General features: G+C 36.3%; 1 protein-coding gene across 1 annotated transcript in view; it reads left to right on the forward strand.

The window, feature by feature from the left end:
- Nucleotides 1-7,202, forward strand: part of CMC1 (C-X9-C motif containing 1) — a 30,935-nt gene extending 23,733 nt beyond the window's left edge. Inside the window, exons 3-4 of the mRNA XM_085311740.1 lie at nt 6,310-6,400; nt 6,931-7,202. Coding sequence (XP_085167866.1) covers nt 6,310-6,400; nt 6,931-7,045 — 206 coding nt within the window. The 3' untranslated portion in view covers nt 7,046-7,202. The remainder of the gene's footprint in view (nt 1-6,309; nt 6,401-6,930) is intronic.
- Nucleotides 7,203-14,771: the final 7,569 nt, after the last annotated feature.

The raw sequence follows: 14,771 nt of genomic DNA on the forward strand, positions 1-14,771 counted from the left end.
TTATTATTTTATTTTAAGAGTGTGATAGCGGTATCATAAGTGTTGAGAAAATATAAATGGTGAGATAACACCTCTGTAGGACTTTCTCTTAAGTAGTAAAATTGTAAAGTCTTTAAATAAACTAGAGGCAGACCTGAGAGGATCAATTTATCTTGATAATGGGGAATATTTCATTTATTATATGTACAAGAAAAATTTTAAAATAGATAATTATGATTGATAAATACTATTTTAATATTCTATTAATTGCACAACACTGTAAAGGTGAATCAATAGGAAAATGTCAAGTATTGTTATAATCTGAATCTGCAGAAATTGAACATTTCAGAAATGGTCCTCATGTTACAGTTCTGGGACTAAAAATAATAATGATGAGCCCTTGGCATTGTTATGTCAACACAATTTCCACATTGCTAGTTGTGTGGAAATAAGTCATAAGTACTTTTGGTCCTTCTCTTGTTTTGTACGTGGAAAGACTTATATGTTTGCCAAAATAAAAGTTTTAATATTTAAAGTTACAAAGTTACTACATTAAAAAAAAAAAAAAAAAAATCCACACATGTAATCCACTTGTTCATTGTTCCCTGTAATTTAAACAACAAATGAAAACTTTCTGAATATTCTTAATGACTTTGGGCAGGGCATTATAATTTTTTCCATGAAGTCTTTTCTTTATGTATAGGTAATTGAAACTTCTGTAGCCTGGTAGACAGATTCTACCACTTCATTTTGCCCAGAGAACAGTGAACAGAGCAGCCTACCTGTACTTTAGGCAGGGGGTTATCACAGGGGGCATAAAAAACACATAAATACGGTGGTAGGGAAGGGAGTGTTGTCCACTGCTTGTAGGCCTGCAGATGACACACACATCTGATACCGTAAGAATGTCGAATTCAATCTTACCAGGACATCTGTTAACATCCCCATCAATTTTGTTTTAACAGCTAACTTTCTGCTAATGTAGCTGATCTTTTTAAGCTTGAAAATCAACTTTTGAAAGCACTGAAAATTGCATATGCCTCTCTTGTTATACAGTCTTTATTTGGAAAGAAGTGCATTATTACCTAGTTTCAATTTAGTTTCCATCTGCTCCATGTATTATCTTGTAGGAAAGTCACAATACAGTGTTCAGAAAAAAAAAAAAAGTCATTCAGAAATACTAATGCAAAACATTTTCCTTGGGTACTAATTGCTTTTCAGCAGAGATTTATGTGGATTGTAAAGATCTTCATATGCAAAGTTGTTTACTCTGTCAAGGCTTAATTAAGAGAGAGCATTCTGTAACTTAAAGCAGTTCTTAATCAAGAATTAAATGTATTGAACAATAGCCAGACATTCAAAATAATTCTTAATACACCAACATTTTTTGTATAAGTTAGTTTAGCCACATACACCTTACTGATGGCTCCTTGTAGATTTTTATAAAAAACAAACCAACAAACAAAAAAATGCATCTCCAGACAGCTTTGGAAATAATTTCAGAAGGCTTTTAAAAATCTCCTTCCGTTGTCCTGCAAGGATAAGACCTGTGTCAGGACCTACAAGCCTTCCCCTCCTTCTCTGCATCCTTCTTTCTAAGCAGATGAAGTTGAGAGTAGGAGACCCAGCAAAATGCTGCTCTTTCCTCCTATGCAGTTGGAGATCTGGAGGCATCTAGTTGGGGCCCAAACTCAGCAGCTATTTCCTTGTGCTGCCAAATGCCTGTGCTACTGTCTACTAAAGAGTTAATCCCCAGGAAGGCTTATTGCTGCTCTCAGCTGCACGGCCCCTATGTCCATCYCCCAAAAATCAGAGGACCTGAGCAGTCTTCATATCGTAGTTAGCACCTTTCCATGTTAGCATACCATAATTTGTACTTAATTGCAAATTGACGAAACTTAATTGCTTGTTATTCAAATATAGTTGTTCAGTTTTTGTTCAGCTGGAAGCTGGCCTTTATCTTGGCAGAGATACCATTTGGCCTTTCATACTTTCTTTATTTCATATTTATTTATTTCATATTTAGAAAGATACTGAATTACAAATTTGTTTTAGCTGTTAAGATCTCTCAATATGGCTGTAACAGCCGAAAGATAATGAGACTGAAAATGACATTCCTGAGACCTGTGCTCAAATTTAGATTTTCCTTACAAGAAAAGTGCAAAATTTTCTTTGTGAGAGAGGCAGGAAAGAAGAAATCTGACCTCAAATTAAGGATGAACTGTTCAGTGGATTATTTGAGATGTATACTTCAGAAGAGAGTTCCTTGCTCAGTCTGCATTCTCTTAGATGCAGACTATCCCACAGAGAAGAGTGTTAAATCTCTTGAGTTCCTGGACTCCACTGATCAAAATCATTTTACTGCAAACATAGGAGTTCAAGAAGTCTGGCTTCTTTGTGTGTGTAGGTGTCGTTACAACTTTTCTCCTGCATAGCCCACTGCTAGGATCTGTTTTCAATTGATCTTTGGGGCTAACCTTCAAATACGATGTCATGAACCATAATTGCTGCAGGTCAAGGAGAAGGTACCATGGCCAGCTGCTGTATTAGAGGGGCACCCACAGCTTTTTCAAGCACTACTGGATCTGTCCTTACCTGTACATGGAGCAGTCAATGATGGACATAGCTAGCCATCCTGGTAGAGCATTGTCAGACTGCATTTTGTGGAGAGCAAGCTTGCTTTTTTCCCTTATAACAAAGCATTTCCACGGCTCCAGCCATCCTATTATCTTACTGTATCCTGTTCTGCTCCTCAGCTGATGGTGCATTAAAAAAAAAAAAAAAAAAAAAAAAAAGAAAGACACATTTGACTTTTCATATTCATTGTGTTTTTATGGTCTGGTGAGTGTTTATGAAGTTAATAGTATGATGTATAAAAATGACTAGTACAGAGAGTACTTCCAGGAGGTTGACTGAATTTGCTTGACTATTTGAAAAGCAAGCTGCAAATACACACCTTCCATTTGGGAAAGTCCAAAGTACAAAATATTAGTTCACATCAGCTTAGAATGATCTGAGTTTTAATTGGGTTTTTCTTGATTAAATGAAAAATCATCGATTTTGAGACAACATTTCAGCTTCTCTTTAATATTTCTAGTCTCTTTGAAACTGTAGATCAATTTCAAAACAGTCATACTGGGAATAAAATCTACGACACTTCAATTCTGAAATGTTGGGGGTGATTTTTATTGCTTGGAACATTTTGTTTCTTTTCTTCTTTTTTTGGTTGCAGTTCTGCACTGACTTGACTCAAATTTGCACGTAGTTTCATTCCTCTCTAAGCATCTGTTGCGGTAGCTTGCTGGGAGAAGGAAAAAGTTCTTTCTCCACATGAACTTGTAAAGTCATGGAAAGCCATCTTCTAGAGTTGTAAAAAATGAATGTGCACAGGATTTTAAAAGATCAACTCAGAAATAAGCAGTGAAAGAGCAATTGGTCTTTGTATGACATACAGTATCACAAAACGGGTTCATTTTGAGTTTGAGGCTGGGTCCCCTGGAGTTTTAATTTCTGCTCGTAGCTGTTAAAATATTAAACTACAGTGGGTTTGTAATCAGATCCCATTGATTTGTAGTATAATATCTCATTATACACACTGAAGTTTTGGTMTGCAATATAAGCATTGCTTGAGTGAGGAATGTGGTGATGACTCTAATATTCAAAGATGAGATTAATTCTTGGTTTGAGGCTATTTCTGGAATTACTGTTTTCTGCTTGTGAGGTTATTCTCCAAATCAATAGTTTTAACACTCTGTGCTGCTCAACATTGAGATGCTTTGTTTCACGAAAGAATTGTAAGCAAGACAGAGCATAATTAAAATTAAAACAACACTTTCTAGATTCCTGTAAGGTTACTTGTAGACATTTATAACRAAACCTGTCTTGCACCACATTCCTTTACGTAACTGTCAAAGGGATTTTAAAGAGCTAGAAATAAGGAGAGAGAGGAATAATCAAGTTTTGTGTGCTCATATGGGGATGCCTGATACGTTTCAACTTGCTTTTTTTTTTTTTTTTTTTTCCTGCATTGTTAAGCGTCAGCAATGTTTAAGCTAGATAGCTGGAAGCAGTTTTATCACTTTGTACGAGAGCTTTCTACTTGCCTGGCCATTTACCACGAACGGGGCCTTCTGAAGCCAGGGCACGCTTGCAATTGCAGTTCAGGTTTTGTTCACTGGGACATCACACCTTTAACCAATCAAGGCTGGTGAACTAACAAGTGAGAGGGACCTCCTGTTGTCTTCAGTGGTTTTTTACTTCACAGCTTCTAGAAGGAATGATTACTACAAAAAACAGCACAGCACTTAAGCATGTGCCTGTAAAGAGTAGAAATCAAGGTGGTCACTAGACGAACCAAGCTTACAAAGGCTTCTGATGGTCTTTTTTTTTTTTTTTTGTTTGAGTTTTAAGGGACTTTTCTAGAAAATTGAGAATATGTATGTTTTTATGAGATGCTGAAATGTATATAGCAGATATTCATTCAATATAAACATATATACATTCAATATAAATAGTCCAGAAACAACAGAAAAAATGGTAGATTTTAGTTCTGTGATTTAGTGATTTCAGTGATTAGACAGTGATTTTAGCTTTAAAAGCTAAAGAAATATTTTGATTAATAGCACACTCTATTGTTCTATTTACACTTCATAAACACTAGCTATTCAGAAGTATCCTGAGAAGTTGTCCATGTGTGTATGTGGTCTAAAACTAAAATATATACAAAACCAGATCTTAGAAATTGAGTAAATTTGTCAATCTGTTACTGTCTCCCCCAAATCTGATCAACATGAACAAAAAGTAGAACATCTGGCTTCAGTACAGGCAGGTTTTTAGCCTAAATTACAAACAGAACAATAAATAGCAATGCAAATACATACTCAGTTGAATATAGCTAACTTGATTTACCCTTTCTAGCATCATTAAATTCATGTAGTGTTATTTTGATGTTAATAGATTAGCTGTAAGCTTTGCTGAAGATGTTCAATCAGATAACATTTTTTACATCTCCTAAATTTGTCTGGTATTAAATAATTACCCAGAAAAGCTGGGAAGAGGAGAAATGGGGAACTCCAGATAGGAAAACAGAAAATTTGGCTTTGTTCTTGATATGTTTGACCTTGGACTACTGGCTTTTTCTCTCTGTATCTTTCTTTCTACATCTGTAAAATGCAGATGATGATTGATTACTAATACAGACTGCTTGTAAGAAAACATTTTGAGATCTCCTCATAGAAGTGTTAACGGCTAATTCTTATCTAGTTCCTCATCATTATTACTTATTGAAATATCTGTACAGGATGTGGTAACAGTGAGACATAATTAATAAAAATATACCCTTAATCATGAGTTGTCACCCCACTTCCCCTTGGCCCAACACCTCCAAAAGGTATTTCTATTTCAGTACTTCAATGACTTGTTTTTAAGTCTCAAAACCCAGGAGTGACTGGGTACTTTCATTGAGCAAGTTGATATAAGATCATTGCTTTCGGGAGGAGACATATCATTGTATCCTCCCTTAGACATTCCTGGGATCATGATCTGTGGGATTTTAGAAAAATAGCACATAAAGGGTGATTGAGATTTTCATGGATAATGCTTTTGAATAGCTATTCAGACTTTGAAGAAACTCTGAACTGAAAAAAGCTAAATGCCACTCCACCACCTGGAGGAGACAGAGCAAGGGAGAGCAGTGCTCCTTGGAGAACATCCTGGCACTCTCATTAGATGCTGCTAGCTTTTCCCCTACATTCCCAGAAGAGAGTTTTTGGAAATGCAAAGAGAGAGCCATCACTTCACTTTCTTGTCTCCTATCTGCAGAGTAACTTCACAGAAAGCAATTGCCAGGGGCATTTTGTTGAGGCAGTAGTTGGCTATCAGCATTATTGCCCTCTAATTAATTTGTAGATGCAAACGCACTGCAGTAATTTCRAAAACTCTCATTATCGAGGAAACGCTAAAAACCCTAACTTTCCTAATTTGTCACATTTTCTTTTGATTCACTGTGATAGCCGTGTGTAGTCGGTATGAAAAGCAAGTGTAAGAATCATGGATTTGCTGAAAGAATAGCTTCAGAAATTTGTTGATCTTAGCAACAGCAGTTTGTATGTGAACCTGTTACATGAGGGGAGAATCATAATTAAAATCTGGTTGCTAAATAATGACAAAGGCCTTCGAAACAGCATAAGTCTTCCAGCCAACTATGTTTGTTTATAATAATAGGCCTGGTCAGTGATATTTTTCATATGGATATGATATATCTGTGGGGGGGGGGGAGGGTTACTAGCTGTCATTTTTCCTAACTAGTCTTTTTTGTTTTTTTCTCCCCAGCATTTACTAAATGCTGTAAAGAAACTGGTCTTCTTATGGTGGTGAAGTGTCGGCAAGAGAACACAGCACTGAAGGATTGTCTGGTTTCTTAGTAAGTCCATTTTGGGTTTTTCTTATCTGATAATTTGGCCTACACTAATCTAGAAATGAATAGAAATCTTAAACCTTCTCTAAAGAGTTTTGCAGGCCTTGTAACTTTGATGTATCACCATAATTAGAGCTTAATTAGAGTATTTTCTGAAAAACATACGTTCACTTTAGAAAAAAAAGGATGCTGGTCAGGGTTCTACCTGACAAGATTATTTCCTTAATAAAACTGTGGCAATGGGGATGTGCAGTGGACATACCTTCGTTCTCTATTAGAGTACATTCATTTTGGTTTTGCTTACAGAACAGTCTTTCAATATTTACTCCTTACTCTGAAAATGGCCTGCAGTTGTGAATAGCAATAGCAGCAGCAAAGAGAAATTATGTTAGATATGAGAGAGGTCAGGTCTCTAATGATGCCATGGTAGAATGAAAGATCTCTTCTGAAGTCGTGATTTGTTCCCTGTGCTATCAGGCTGAAGTGTTAAATTCTTGAATGAAAAACAGTATTGTGTGTGTGTGTCTGCCTTGTAGCTATACTGATCCAGCTTTCTATGAAGAATGCAAAACAGAATATTTGAAGCAAAGAGAAGAATACAGAGCAACTGGAATTAAGAAAAAAAAGCAGAAGCTTTCTTCAAATGTATAATTGAATCTTACAATGAAGTTCTGAAATTTTACATCCAACCTTGATTTGACTAATTTGAAGAGACTTTTCAAAATCATCTCTAGCCCTCTTGAGTGGAATTTAACTGAAATACACAAAGCGAAATGTATGGAGAATAAAATATCTGAATTTAACAGAAGTCAGAAATGTTTATTTTATATAATTAAAGATATAAAGCATACTGTCACCGTTTGTGAAATTACAAAGGCCTGTTCCTCTCCTTGTAGACTTGAGATTTTTATAATCCTTGTGTTCTAGAAGATGTTGATTTACATGATATAGTGTAGCCTGCGTAACTTAGGGGTGAATAATTTTTGTGGTACTGACACTTATCACAGATTAGGTATACCCTAAAATCAGTCTGGTTTTCATCTGAAGTTAAGGGTGTATAGCGATAGCAATCAACTGAACTGTCTCTGGAAGGAAGGAGTACTAAAAGTGCATTTCTTGCCTGTGGAAGGAGGCTGAGATGCTCTTAAAGCTGAGTAAGGAATAGTGTCTTTAACAGRAAAAGATGAATGGGGTGAAGGTCAGACCAGAAGCTACCCTTCAAAAAAAGAAAGACAGAGCAAAATGCATAGCAGAAGGTCTAATCACCACTTTAAACGTGTTACCCATTTCTGCTTAGAATAATGYTCTTGCTAGAGGACAAGAGTGGCAAATTGCACAAGAGCTTCTTGAATCCATTTGGTTTCTTTCTCTTGTTAAAATATTGAGAGAGCCTGGTAGTACTACAGTGGGACTCATTTTTTAAGTCTACATTGTCAGAAGTGATGGATGCAGTGTGCCTGCGCATGAGCCCTGACTGACTGCTTCAACTCCAGAAGAAAAAGAAGTCTTCTGCTCTAGACCTCTCTGAGAATGGGAAAAGGCACATGCTTTGAAGGCCAGAACGTGAAGAGTGGTATCCTCCCCCACCTTCCTCTTTCAGAAGGAAGATGATTATATAAGCTTTTACACTTCAGGAATGAATGACCACACTTGCAGAATCATCATGGGTAGTGATAAGCAAACAGCTAAACCACATATGTAGGATGCCAGTCATTCTTAAAATATCTAGTAACAGTTAAAGAAACTACAGCATGCAAGCAAGTCTCTATTTAAAAAAGGGTCTCTCAAGATCTTTGTGTATGGATACTTGAAGCAGCTTAATTGTAGAACTCTCAAATACGTAAGTGGCTTCACTAGAGATTGTGCGTAAAGCTGTGCTATTTTGGGGCATCCTTTGAAGCATTTTGAAATAAATTAGAAATTTCTTTACAAGTAACATTATTGCCATGGTAGCTTTCATGCTCTGATTAAAAAAAAAAAAAAAAAAAAAAAAGTTTCATCTGAGCAAACAGTAGCATTTGTTACTTTTCCATCACATCTTTGATGGATCAGTTTAAAGAAACACATAGGTGAGGTACTTTACTTACTTACTTACTTTACTTACTTACTTACTTAATTTAACTTCACGTTTGTTTGTTCTTACCATTTAATCTGTGCCTCTTACTGGAATAATCAATAATGCTTCTGTTTGTTTGTTATTAGACAGCAAGGATTAGGGAGTGCCTGTGAACAGAAGACTGAAAAAGATATATAGTATTCTGGTTTGTTAGGCAAAWCTGTGTGGCAGTCAGCTCTAAAACTAACCACTGTAAAATAGAAGCTATGGACTCAAGTTTCCTACATCTGTACTTACTTTTGGCTCCCCAGTCAGAGCAATTTGGAAATAATAAAAATTTAAAAACAAATCTCAATTAGTGGAAAATAAATTTTTCCTAAATTTAAAAAAGGAAGCTTAAGGCAGGTCATGAGTTTTATTTGTTGTTTTTTGTTTTTTTAAAAAACAAGGAGAACAGTTTTTGTTCTCTATTATGAAAATCTGTTACATTTATAAACCTCTAAAAAGAGAGCCTGGCTGTCCTTAACTTTGTTACAAGTATTTCCAAAAGGGGGTTAGGCAATGGGCCAAGCATTTTCTGGGAGACGCTGCCAGGTGCTGCTAGCAGTAGGTGCCTTCACTGAGGGCACATCTGGTGGGTCTTGCTCAGTCTTGTGCCACAGCTGGCAGATACACACAATGACACCAGCAACATATTTCTCCTTTGCTAGCTTAGCAGAAGGCATGTGAGGGGGAAATCCTAGTGCACTGACTAGTATGGATGGTGACAAATTAATAGCTGTAATGGAACAAAAAACTTTTTGAATCTACAAGTATAATTCCTTTACCATTTTACAAATGTGTTATATGAAGGACTACAAACACTCACTTCTGAGATGATGAATAAGGTCTACTATCAAGCCTGATATTGTATGTACTGAGTTATGCTGTTAACTATTCCTTTCTCTTAACCCAATTCCTAGTTAAACATGTAACAATGTAGGTTACTGCAACTCCTCCTTTGTTTACTGTGGCACTTACTTARAGCTGGGTTCTGCTCTTTGCTGTAGCACTGACTTCTTCTGTAATACACTTGTGGCCTTAATTTGATGTTTCGTAGTTCTGAATTCTTGATTTCACACCTTCCACTTTCTTAATGTCTTATGCATTATCCTGTATTTTAATTGCATTTACATCTTTTATTTAAGTGAAAGAATGAGTACTATGAAATGACAAATTTATACTAGTAAATTGCTTTGGATTTTTCTTTTGCCTCAGCTGCAACCCTTCCTTCCTACTGAGGGTAACAGGAAGCAACTCTAGATTCTAATCAGTTTTTTTTAAAAAAAAAAAATCAGTAGTATTGACAAAGCCCTCATCTGTGCTTCACTAGTAAATTGGAAATTTTTAGCCACACATTGAACATTTTTTAAAAAGCACCCTCCATGTAGTATCTTCTTACCCAGAGTAGCTAGTTATAGGTGATTAGGAAGAGAGTTAAGAGTAGTACACACATATAGTACTTCACACAGCAACCTGCACCTCAGCCCAGACTGCAGCTGTGTGGTTAATGCTCCCTCAGGTTTCCTTGTATGAATTTAATTTTGAACTCARTTCCACAGTACTCTTCTGCTGCTACACAGACCACATACACAATTGGTGGAATTAATCCAGGTACATTTTCAATGCTTTCAAAAGATAAACTATTAATATAAAAAGCTTATGTAAATGCCAAGGCAGGGACCAACTCCAGCAGATCAGCTGAAGTCTGGCAGTGCAGCTAGGCCACCATAGTTAGCAACTGCATAATGCTTGATGCCTTCTGACATGCAACCAAGCTTCTTAAAAATTAAGTTGGAGTTACTAAATGTTTGCAGTTCTGATTTTAGCGCTGCCTGCAGTAACTAGAGAAGCTTTCACAAAGCTGTGAGGTTTTCATCRTAGCCATACAAGAGCCCCCACACTAGGCTATCAGTCATCTTCTTTAATGGGAACCATGTGCTCAGCTAGTTCAAAACTCCCCACTATATGGTACTGTTGACACTGAYGGAATAAAGTCTTGAACTGAAGGACTGATTCATCATCTAGCAGCTTCACAGAGTGGATCAAGCTCTCTGTCACATTTTCTGCAGTAAAGAGGCCTATCTTAGCCCCTTCATAGCCACTTGTGAAAACAGACATTTCCCCCCCCCCCATTTCAAGCTACATTTTTTCAATATACTAATTTTACTTCAAACTCCTTGAGAGAAAAGCTGCCTCAAAATGTGAAATCTTACAGGAGAAAAGGAAACAGGCATAACATCCTTAGTTAAAAGGTTTGCCTTTGTAGAGTAAAATGAAAACTCGTTACAGGAAGGTTGAATGGTAGTCATCTTTTAAGATGCAAAGGGTTTTTGAAGAGAAGTGGAGCCATCTAGCCTTACAGTCTTTGACTGTTTATCCAGTGATTACGCTGTAAGTCAGATACACCTATTCTTCCTCATATTTAGTACAGCCATATTCCTCAAGTAGTTCCTGCAACATTGTTGGCTGTTTATTCCACAGGTACAACAATGATCAAATGCAGCTAAAACCTAGGTGGTCCCCATCTAGTTTCAAGTGTCCTACAAGTTAGATTAACGATCAGTTCAGTAAGCATCTAATTATTTGTCATGCTTCTCCGCCAGATCAAACCTCCATACTTGACCATCATGATCTTATCAATTACTCTGCCTAGGGCTGCCTTGGTGTCTGTTCCACTTAGCTCCTTCCATCATAAGATACAGTGAAAGGGTCAAACTGGCAGACACTGACCTGAGTTCATACCACACCACATTTACCATAAAGAACAAATTTACTTAAATGGTGTAACTGTTTATCAGTCTTAGGAATGTGCAACTCCATTAAAAAGAACCCTCACTTTAAATGCCAATAGTTTTTTAAAAAGTATTTTTGCAATTTTATGGCCTTAGGACAGTGGGCAAGAAGTATGCCCCTTCCTCTACAAAGATGTAAAGGAGCAAAAGCTTGACRTTTGACAGTTACAAAAAAAGATCACTCTTTTATTCAAACTGCATAGCGCAACAGGAGAACACCTTACCTCTTTGCCACCATTTTTTTTCACAGGTGCTGTCTGAACACCAGAAAAAAGAAAATGCAGGAGAGTCATAGTCAGGTACTGAGGCTTTTCACACTTCCTTTACTAGGCCAAAGCATCTTAAAAAAATACAGGCATCTATAAGATTTGAAATCAGATTAAATCTGCCTTACATTTCTTGTATAGTACAATTATACTTAAATGTACTCCAGCTTAAATGTATTCCAGCTGTAAAACTCTGACAGCGCATTACAGCTAAGTCCTTTCTCTTTAATATRGATATTTCACATAAGGGAACGGATCAGTTATAATGCCACAAAACTTGCAAGGAAGGTTRGAACAATCAGACTTAAAATGAATCAAAACAGTGAGTTTATATTAGGAGTTATTAGGTTAGTTCAGCTCTCCAAATACCTATTCATCAGTTTGCCATATGCCCACTTAAATGTGCAAAGGAAACAATAACAATTCTTCTGTCTTCTCTGTTAAATAGAATTAGTACTTTCTGAAAAATACCWAATAATCCAATCTGTGGGTCACATGAACTTTTAAAATGTTCAAAGTTTCCATTCAAGTGATTTTTTTTCATCATATACTTTGCTTATTTGAGAATTTTGGTCCATACCTTGTGCATTTGTTTTATAAAGTAGTAAAACTGCACATGTGTGCGCTCAAGACACCAGCACCCCTTTACTACTGATACTTCTGCATTTAATTTGCTGTCACTGTGATGAAAAGCTTTCACTTCTGAAAATGCGAAAAGCACCATAAGCCAGTGGTGTGGATTTAGATGACTTTTCCATCTCAAGTCAAAATTTGTTTGCTTCAGACCAGCAGATGCTTCACAAGCTAGCTAGCTCCCAAGTGACTTCAAATCTGGGGACTTCCTTTTCAAGTTTTATGGTTTGGCCACAGCAATGAGTGATTGGATTGGAAATCCTGCCTACAGCAAGCCCTCATCTCTCGCATGTCACAAGTTCTTCTGAAGTCCYTCTCAGCAAATGTCACTTTCCTTCACTGTTCCCTTCTGCAGCACAGAAGATAAGCCAAGAGTGGACAACACGGCCCAGAAATTCTCTAGCATAGAACAGAACAGCTTCATTTTTATGTTTTCCTTTCCAGGCACGCAGGCTGACAGGGCACTTTTTGAGAGTAGTGAAACCCCAGGAACACTCTGTGGATTAAGGTGACTAAGCCTTTCAGTTTTCAACATCATRGGGAATTCTTTTCTCAGAGGGCATCAAAGCAGTCTATGGAGGATATTTATTTTCTTCGTAAATGGATGAGGATGAACCTCAAATCTAATGCTTTGTATTTGGAATGACCTTTATACACAAATCAAGAAATTAAAGCTGAGTAAAAATTGTGCCAAATACTAGAAGGACATTTATAAGTGAAACTCAAATAAAAATAAGTTTATTTAAAATATTACACAGTAGGATACCTTCATTGCACAATTCAAAGTATTAATCAGATTGATGCCTGCTGGATATCAWTWWWWWAAAAAAAAAATCTTTGATGAAGGGAGGGGCACGTCAAAAAGTAAGTTACATTAGAGCTAGATACAATACAGTCTATGCAGCCACATGAGAAATGGTTTCTGCCACTTTGTTATTACACAGGTAGTTGGTTCTATCAGCTAAAGCCTAGCAACCTGGATTTGTTTTATGCATATTGGGTTTTGTTCTATTACTTTCCAAGAGATTGTACTCCCCTGAGTCAGCTGTGTTCATTGGTCAGAATAAATTCCAGCATCTGATACCATTTCCATTAATCACAGACAAGCCCATATACATGAGCAAGATAATAGAAAGATAAAAACAGTATCTGGTGAACAGGAAGCATTATTTATGTATGCTGTTCACTAATACAGTAGAAGGTAGCTGAAAGATTCTTTCAACTTTGATAGACAAACTCAAACACAAGATGGGCATCATATGAAGTACTTAACCCACAGAGAAGAAAGTGTCCGGAACCAYACAGATCATGTAGTAGCTCAGCTCAGTAACACTCTTACAGTCTGTCACTAATATGGCTATGCTACAGTCATAACTTTGCTGTTTATCTGCAAGTAATAAGATAATTTGCTATTAAACAGCTGTAGGATTAATTATTAGACTGAAGCTGGACTTGTGAAGTTAGCACTTCACCTTCCACACACCTGTAAATAACAGGATTAATCAACTTCCCCACCCCTGACAAGTTGGGTATCAAAGATCTAAAATACACAGCATTTTCTTTCAAGGTATTGAGCAGTCAAGGCATTTCACTTTACCCTGTTATAGTAAGTCAGATACTGAGCAGTTGAAAAAAAGATTAAGCATAAATTGTATTTGTCTAAAAAAAGTGCTTGGCTTAAGAAAAAGCAGAATTACTTGAACACTCAATCTATAAAGCAGGCAGTTGCAATTCAAAAAAATTTTAGTTTGTGACATATGCCACAAGAATTATTATGTATCTCAACAATGCTAAAACATCTAGTCTAATTAAATTAAGGCTTTGTTTCTTTAATGAAAGAAAAGTTAGCAGCCTTAGCAACCACACAAATAAAATGTCAAGTTTCTGGTGATGTGCAAAGGAGGCACAATAAAGATAACTGCATTGTGAATAGGATGATTCTGTGGCAGGCACCGTTGTGCGTAGAACAAAATCAGTTTCCTCATTATGAACTGAAAGAAAGTTGAACATCTAAGATTTCTAACTTTCAACAGCATTACTTATGATCCTTTATAGTTCACAAGACCCCATAATGGTGCAATCTAAATGAGATAGCCTGGGATTATTTTCCCTTGCCACTATCTAGTATAAAATCAAATTAAAAAAAAATCACTATTTTTATAAAAATCTCACAGAAATGTATTTCTRAACCAGAGGAATTAGGCAATAACTGAAAAGAGGGAAGGAGGTACACTCAAATTCTTTATGTTTTAAACTGGGAAAGAAAAACACTGTCAAAATTTAACTAAGAGCTGTTATAATCAGCATAAGATACCAACTATTTTCTTGAGAATATACAAATAGCAAACAAATAAAGAACTGGATTATTTTGTTTTATTCCAAGAACTAGCTTTTCAGTGAAGTTTTCTGCAAATGCATGCCATTTGCAATGAAAAACTATCTAGGCTCCATGCTAATTTGTTTACATTTACATTATACCAGCACAGCTTTAACTTCAAGGAACTTGCTCCTTAATTTACCGCAGAGAAACACTAGGCTTTCTGTTCTGACACTAGAAGAGGAAGGAAGAGAATTAAAAAAAAAAAAAA

Source organism: Rhea americana, unplaced genomic scaffold (genome assembly GCF_003343005.1).
Source record: "Rhea americana isolate MKP2758 unplaced genomic scaffold, rheAme1 scaffold_35, whole genome shotgun sequence".
Classification (NCBI taxonomy): domain Eukaryota; kingdom Metazoa; phylum Chordata; class Aves; order Rheiformes; family Rheidae; genus Rhea; species Rhea americana.